Consider the following 8620-nt stretch of genomic DNA (forward strand, 5'->3'; position numbering starts at 1 on the left):
GAGTCAAATGGATACAAGAATGTAATCCGAGGATCTAAGACCCGTCCGGAACTCATTTTTTAGCGTTTTACATGCATAAACACTATAACAGCCCGAAAGGTATAGCTGTAAACAACTTAAACAAGACTACCGAGCATCAACTAAGCAACAAAACACCTTCTTCCTAAACCACTACAACCCAAAAACAATCAACATTTCACAAATGTACAGCATCCTATCCGTTCCGTTGCGTAATTGCAATAGTCACCCCTACATCAATCACTCGACATTGTCATCATTCTCTTCCGATTAACAATTCATAATCACTGCAGCCAAACAACAAAGTAGCACAATTTTTGGCACTAACAATCCATGTTAGTGCCATAATTTTGGTTAGTCGCAAAATCGTAACAAATCATAATTAGTAATTTATTGACAAATTTAGAAGTTGATGTGCAAGATCAAAACTTAAGAAGAAAAAATTTAAGAATTTAGAGAATTTAACTTAAGTTTAAGAAAAATTTTAAAAATTCTCGGTAATTAAACAATTCGCTCTAGTATATTTTAAGAAATGTTTCAATATTTTTGGCCGATTAATACTAATTAAATCCTCACTATTACAATTCCAAAAAATCTCATTTTATATGAAAACAAAATCCGATCTTCCCGCATAGAATCATCTCCAACAGCTTTTAATCTTTTATCCTTTATACTTGTTTAGTTTTTCAAAATTTACATTAAAAAAAAAAAAATCCTTCATTTTTCCAATCATTCCTTTAGACTGCCTCGACATCATTATATTCAATTCTTTACAAAAATCCACCCAAATACGTAAATTAATCTCATTAAACCTCAAAGAAAATCCAAAGTATGAATAAACAATACATACATACTTATCAATTTATAGAGCTCCATGATGTAGCTTAGAATTGATCGATGGAGTCTTATAATGCTGCTTATTCGATTGTTGGTATAGACTAAATACTTGATACTTGATACTTGATACTTTTATCCTCAGTCTATGAGATTTGAGCAAGACAAAATTATCAGTTATTACGCATACTCAACTGACATATTACTATTGTTATGATTTGTATAGTGTTGTTCTAGCATTTAAGTACTCCTATATGTTGAGAAAACCGGGCAAATTTTCTCTCAAATAGTGAAATGAACCGATTCAGTAATTTTAGAGTTAACCCAATGGGGTCTACCTCGATAAAATTACTTCCCCAAATAAATTCTCTGGAAAGACTGGTGGGGACACTGTCCTCTCTTAATTACCAGACTCCAAACAGAATTTATCAGTCGGTGTACAAAACACTACTACAAAACCCGCAAATAATATTGAATACAATATCACAGCAGAAAAGCAAACCCAGAAATAAATGCGAAACAAAATAAATAATAAAGAAAGAACACACCCGAAACTTTGATAATGGAGTTCGGCCAAATTGCCTACGTCTCCGAGCATCCTCAGCAGAGCCCGATTATATTAAATGGAGAAGAGAAACAAATGTTTGAGGATGATTTACAAATGAGGGAGGAGTGCTCCTTTTATAGGCAACCACTCCCCCAACTTTTTAACTCCCCACCGATGTGGGATATGAAAATTTTACAAAAGTCAAAGTTTGTATACTACAAACTTCAACAAATCTCCACCTTGGCAAAATTTCGAATCCCACCAAACACAAATCTTCTCCACCCAAACTAATGACCCGTGGTGCTTTCATATTGGCGTTGTTAAGCGCCAACTCCAATTCGCAGAATATTAACCAAGTCCAAACAATGTTCAAACTTGGCTTTCGTCACCACCTTGGTCAACATATCTGCAGGATTCTCTAAAGTCGGAACCTTTCTTATGACAATTTTCTCTTCTTCGAGAATTTCCCGCACAAAATGATAGCGAACATCAATGTGCTTCGTCCTTGCATGAAAGACCTGATTCTTTGCTAAATGAATAGCACTCTGGCTGTCAGAATACACTTCAAGTTGTTTCTTACCAACACCCAATTCTTTCAGCAACCCATGAAGCCAAATTGCCTCCTTTACAGCTTCAGTAATAGCCATATACTCTGCCTCTGTCATAGACAAAGCTACCGTTGACTGCAAGGTAGACTTCTAATTAACTGGCGCACTCGCTAAAGTGAACAAATAGCCAGTAGTAGATCTTCGCTTATCCAAATCACCAGCATAGTCGGAATTACAATATCCAACTGCAAAATGACCAAGTGATTCATCCTGCTCAAACAACAAACCAATACCTACAGTATCTTTGATATACCGCAGAATCCATTTCACAATGACCCTTGCCTGGATCATGCATGTACCTGCTCATGCTCACAGTACCAACAGCCTGTGAAATGTCTGGTCTTGTACACACCATTGCATACATCAAGCTTCCAACTGCGTTAGCATAAGGAACTTTCGTCATATATTCCCACTCATCTTCCGTATTTGAAGATAACTGAGAACTAAGTTTAAATTGAGGAGCAAGTGGGGTACTTACAGGTTTGGAATCATCGTTTATACCAAAACGCTGAAGTACTTTGGTCAAATACTGCTTCTATGTTAGCCAAAGCTTGCGTCCCTCTATATCCCTTGTAATCTCCATGCCGAGAATCTTCTTGGCTTCCCCCAAATCCTTCATCTCGAACTCCTTACTCAACTGAGCCTTCAATCTGTCAATTTCAACTTGGCTCTTTGATGCTATCAGCATATCATCAACATATAAGAGTAGGTAGATGTAGGAACCGTCTTGAAGTTTGTGCAAATACACACAATGGTCATATTTGCTTTTTGTGTACATCTGATCCTTCATAAATTTGTCAAACCGTTTGTACCACTGTCTTGAAGACTGCTTTAATCCGTACAACGATTTGTTCAACTTACAAACCAATTTTCTTTACCAGCAACCTCGAATCCCTCCAGTTGAGTCATATAGATTTCCTCCTTCAAATCACCGTGTAAAAACGCGGTCTTCACATCAAGTTGAGCTAGCTCCAAATTGAACTGCGCTACCAAAGCCAACAAAATTCTAATGGATGAATGTTCAACAACAGGAGAAAATACCTCATTGTAATCAATTCCCTCCTTCTAGGCGTAGCCTTTAGCTACCAATCTTGCTTTGTAGCGAACATCATCTTTGTGAGGAAATCCCTCTTTCTTTGCAAAAACCCATTAGCATCCAATTGCCTTCTTGCCTTTCGGCAACGGCATCAGCTTCCACACCTTGTTCTTCTGAAGAGATTGCGTCTCTTCTTCCAAAGCACCTTTCCAACCATCGTTTTTTGAACTTTCAACAGCTTTCGAAAAGATACCTGGAACATCATCAACAACTGGAAGCGCATATGCTACCATATCCGCAAAACAAGCAGGTCTCTTGTTTTCCCGCCTCGTTCGCCTAACTGCAATTGGCTCTGATTGCTGCGAAGGTTCTTGGGGTGGAACCTCTTCATCATCTGACTCTTCTTCTTCCGTAGGAGAGCCATTTGTGGTGTTCATAGTCGGGATCATAACTGCTTCTTCGAACTCCACCTGCTTCGGTGTATACTCCACCGGCTGCGAAGTATCACTACTATTTGGATTTACCTTATTCAACATGGAAGATTCATCAAAGGTAACATCCCTACTTACAATCGTCTTCTTAGACTCCAAACACCATAACCGATATCCTTTAACACCAGCACTGAAACCCATAAACAAAGCCTTCTTTGCACGTGGATCCAATTTTGATTCAGTGACATGATAATATACAACAGAACCAAAAATACACAAGGAATCATAATCAGTTGCAGGTTTACCGGACCATACCTCTAAAGGAGTCTTGCCATCAATGGCAGAACATGGCAAACGATTGACAATCTGTTGAGCGTATGTGAGGGCCTCAGCCCAAAATTTCCTGTCTAGCCCAGCATTAGACAACATACAACGAACTTTCTCCACTAGTGTTCGATTCATACGCTCTGACACTTCATTCTGCTGTGGTGTATTTCTCAATGTGAAGTGCCGAACTATGCCACACTCCTGGCATACATCTTGGAAAGGATCACTCTTGTATTCTTCACCGTTGTCAGATCGGAGAACCTTGATCTTTTTCCCCACCTGATTTTCAACTTGAGCTTTCCATTTTAGAAATATCCCAAGGACTTCATCTTTGCTCTTCATAGTGTACACCCAAACTCTTCTGAAAAAATCATCAACAAAAGTGACAAAATAGTGTCTACCTCCAAGTGACGGAGTCTTGGCAGGTCCCCACACATCAGAGTGCACGTAATCCAAAATTCCCTTTATATTATGGATTGCAGTGCCAAATTTCACTCTTCGTTGTTTCCCCAGAACACAATGCTCGCAAAACTCTAATTCGCAAGACTTCGTACCTTTCAACAATCCTTACTTGGCGAGAATTTGCAATGATCTCTCACCAGCATGTCCCAATCGCAAATGCCAAAGCTTTGTCGCTTCTGCATCCTTCTTGTTACTCGAAGTTGCACTACTGTCCCAACAACTGTACTACCTTGGTAGTAATACAAATTGTTCTTCCTCACGCCTTTCAACATCACCAATGCTCCTGAAGTTTCTTTAAGAATTCCATCTCGCATCATCTCAACTAGGCCTTTATATTCTAAGGCCCCCAATGAGATGAGATTCTTCTTCAACTGGGCCACATACTGCACATCCTTCAAAGTTCTGGTGGATCCATCCTGATTTTGCAGCTTGATTGAGCCTATCCCGACTGTCTTACATGGACTATAATTTCCCATAAAAACAAGTCCGCCATTGAGTTCTTGGAAATCAAAGAACCACCCCTTGATGGGACACATATGATAGGTGCAACCTGATTCCAATATCCACTCGTCTGGATGCGATGTTGCAGGTGAAACGGTCAAAGAACAATCCGACTCCGCATCATTTTTGCATTCAACAACATTTGCATCCTGCGAAGCCTTTTCTTTCTTCTTCAACTTTGGGCAGTCTTTCTTCCAATGTCCTTTCTCATAACAGAAAGCATACTCATCTTTGGCAGCTCATCTTTTCGATTTGGACCTTCCTCTTCTCTCCTTTGATCGGCCTTGTTGACGACCCCTTGCCACTAATGCTTCATCTGTAACTGCTTTGCCTTTCATTTTATCTGCCTTTCGCAATTCATGACTATACAAAGCAGAACATACAGTATCCAAGACACATTCACTTTACCATGGAGCAATGTGGTCTCTAGATGTTCAAATTCATCAGGAAGAGACGACAACAACATCAATGCCAGATCCTCATCCTCAAATTTCACATCTAAAACGGAACAACCTTTTCTTCATAAGGAGCTTATTCTGACCACTCTTCTTCAGAAATTTGTCCTCCAGTGTCTTCCACAATCTATGTGCAGAAGTCTCATTCTTGACAACATACTTCTGCTCCCTGGACAGACATGACCGAATTGTTCCACAAGCTAACCGATTTATGGTACTCCAATCTTTATCATCTATATCTTCTGGTTTCTTTTCTTCAATGGCAATGTCAAGACCCTGCTGGAAAAGAGAATCTAGAACCTCCCCCTGCCACATACCAAAATGGCCAGTACCGTCAAATATCTCCACCGTCAATTTCATACTCCCTCCGTCCCGCTTTAGGAGTCCCGGTTGAGTCGGGCACATGTTTTAAGAAAAAAGTGTTTGAGTGTGTAATAAATAAATATAGTAGTGGATGTTGGGATCCAGTTTTAATTGAGTGTCCAATAAATAAATGTTATAGTGGATGTTGGGACCCACTTTTAACACTTTTTTATTAGTTTTAGTGGATGTTAGGACCCACTTTCAACACTTTGTAGGCATTTTTTATTAATTTATCTCAACCGGGACTCCTAAAGCGGGACGCCTAAAATTGATCAACCGGGACTCCTAAAGCGGGACGGAGGGAGTATTTGACAGTGGAAGCCTCGACCATGATGACGAAGAACTAGCCTTGACTTCTTGATCATTACCCGCCATTACAAACTCAAAATAAAGTATTCAATATTACCGACAAAGAGAACAAAGGACGAACCTTGGCTCTGATACCACTTGTTGAGAAAACCGGGCAAATTTTCTCTCAAATAGTGAAATGAACTGATTCAGTAATTTTAGAGTTAACTCAATGGGGTCTACCTCGATAAAATTACTTCCCCAAATAAATTCTCTGGAAAGACTGGTGGGGACACTCTCTTGATTACCAGACTCCAAACAGAATTTATCAGTCGGTGTACAAAACACTACTACAAAAACCCGCAAATAATATTGAATACAATATCACAGCAGAAAAGCAAACCTAGAAATAAATGCGGAACAAAATAAATAATAAAGAAAGAACACACCCGAAACTTTGATAACGGAGTTTGGCCAAATTGCCTACGTCTCCAAGCACCCTCAGCAGAGCCCGATTATATTAAATGGAGAAGAGAAACAAATGTTTGAGGATGATTTACAAATGAGGGAGGAGTGCTCCTTTTTATAGGCAGCCACTCCCCCAACTTTTTAACTCCTTACCAATGTGGGATATGAAATTTGATAAAAGTCAAAGTTTGTATACTCGGCCACGCCGCTATGTCATATGTCATTTGACAAAAGTCAAAGTTTTAACTTCAACACTATGTCATATGTTCTCTCTCGTCCGTGTACCCGGAAGGACCTTGTGCACTCGGCCACGCCGCCTCCCGCAATGCTCTCAGCCTCCGGCTTCCGCCTCTCAGAGGATTGTTGAAGAGTGAATGGTAGCAATTGTCGAATCCAACACAAAAGTAACACTCGAACAACCCTTTTGTCTTTGAAGGAACTTTCACTTAACGGGATCATATCTATAGCTACTATCAATTCACACATTCATATAATTTATTTCTTGTTGTTTAAACCATTGTTGGTAGAGACTTGTGTAGTAAATACTAGTAACTTGTTAATTCCCATTCAAGTAAACCAAAAACAAAAGGCAAAAGACACCTAAAATGCTAAAGCTTGAAAAGGACAAAATATAGAGGATTAGATAGAATCACAGTATTATAAACCAAGCCATAGCATTCATCAATCGCCATTGCAAATAGGGGTAGTCCCACCTTCCAAATCAGCCCTCAAACTCTCCACCTGCTGCCGATTCTCCTCCAATCTGGCCCGCACACGCCCAATCTCCTCCACCTCTGACAGCTTAAGCTGCTCGTTTGCCAACCGCATCTTCTTCTCAATCACCCACCTCCTCTCACTCTGCACCTCAACCTGCTCCATTATCCCCTTAGTCGTCTCCTCCTTCTCCTTCGCCTACAACAACTTCATCACCCGCTCCCTCACCGCCCCAACTTGGAAACCATACCTTTCCAAGTCCAACAGCGTCTCCTGCAGGTCCTCCATCACACTCTTCGGGTCACTGAACTTCAAGCTGCGGTTCGCCTCCACCACATCCATGAACGTCACCGTACATCCTATCGCCAACCCCTCCCGCTCGTTCTCCTTGACAGCAAGCAGTGGCTCAAAATGTGGCCTCTGATGCAGCAGCTCCTCCATCGACTCCATGGATTTCCAGATAGCATTACTTTTCACAAACGGCAGTTTCTGCACAGAATCATCATCATTATCAATCAATGGCAACATGGGTGGAATGTGTACATCCTGTATTTCATCAACGTGCTCTGTTTCTGTTTCTGTTTCGGAGAAGCCCTAGAATCAGAAAAGGTGGATTTTCTTTTACTTGTGGACGATTCAATGACCCATTTCTCATCCGTCCATACCAAATGCGGCCTTAATGCAGACCGATCCAACTGCTTAGTAGAATCATTTTGCTCAAAAAACACAATGTACTCATTCTTCTTCGTAACCTTCTTCTGAATCACTCCACTCCACCACCCACAATTGAAGAACGCATCCACTTTCTCAGAAACCCCAAATTTTCCATCGCATAGAACTGGAGGGCAAGGCCTAATACGACCACATCCAACCTCTTCTTCTTCGCCATTTTTATCCACGGAATAAACCCCATTCCCCAAATACCTAACAATCACAGCCGGAAACCAAGCGCAATTTCTCTCAATCCAAACCTCCACCTTGTCTCCCACCGAAATTCCATTTTCCTCCTCTCTCTGAGGCCAAATCCAAACCCCATTGCCCCAATTTCAGAGCGGCCGCAGCCTTGACACCGCAAACTCGCGCTCGTCGGGCGGATTCTCAAACGTCGAGTGGAAAAGGGGCCGTCGTCCGCCCCATCCCTCTCTCCCCCATATGGCCGATATATCAGCCCTAGCCGTTGAGAAGGGCCCTCCGATCGGCCCTCCATTGTGGAGGAAGGGCCGTCGGTCGCCCCTCTCACCTATTTTTTTTTTGATTTTTTTGATTTTGTTTTTTATTCCATTTCTTCTGGAAGCCGTTGCCGATCAGCGCCTGTGGATTTGACATACCTACTTCGGTGTGGCAGGGTTGAACAACGACCTAAATGTCCTGCAGTCCTCGCCTCTGTTCAACGACCAGTGCCAGGGAATAGGCCCCTTGGTTGACTTCACCGCGAACGGCAACCAGCATCAGATGGGGTATTACTTGGCGGACGACATATACCCAAGTTGGCCCGTTTTCATGAAGACGATTAGTTGTCCAACTGAGGAGAAAATGAGTTATTTTGCCCAACGGCAAGAGGCGGCGGG

General features: G+C 41.4%; 1 protein-coding gene across 1 annotated transcript; it reads right to left on the bottom strand.

The window, feature by feature from the left end:
* Positions 1-7193: 7193 nt before the first annotated feature.
* LOC125208966 (DUF724 domain-containing protein 5-like) lies at positions 7194-8469 on the bottom strand. The gene has a single exon (XM_048108515.1). It carries the CDS (start codon positions 7578-7580, stop codon positions 7251-7253), a length of 330 nt encoding a protein of 109 aa, XP_047964472.1. The 5' UTR covers positions 7581-8469; the 3' UTR covers positions 7194-7250.
* Positions 8470-8620: the final 151 nt, after the last annotated feature.

The sequence above is a fragment of the Salvia hispanica genome, chromosome 3 (genome assembly GCF_023119035.1).
Source record: "Salvia hispanica cultivar TCC Black 2014 chromosome 3, UniMelb_Shisp_WGS_1.0, whole genome shotgun sequence".
Taxonomy (NCBI): Eukaryota; Viridiplantae; Streptophyta; class Magnoliopsida; order Lamiales; family Lamiaceae; genus Salvia; species Salvia hispanica.

Excerpts from the sequence above, each read along its gene's own strand:
- LOC125208966 (XM_048108515.1), bottom strand. The coding sequence starts at position 7,580 with ATGTTGCCATTGATTGATAATGATGATGATTCTGTGCAGAAACTGCCG.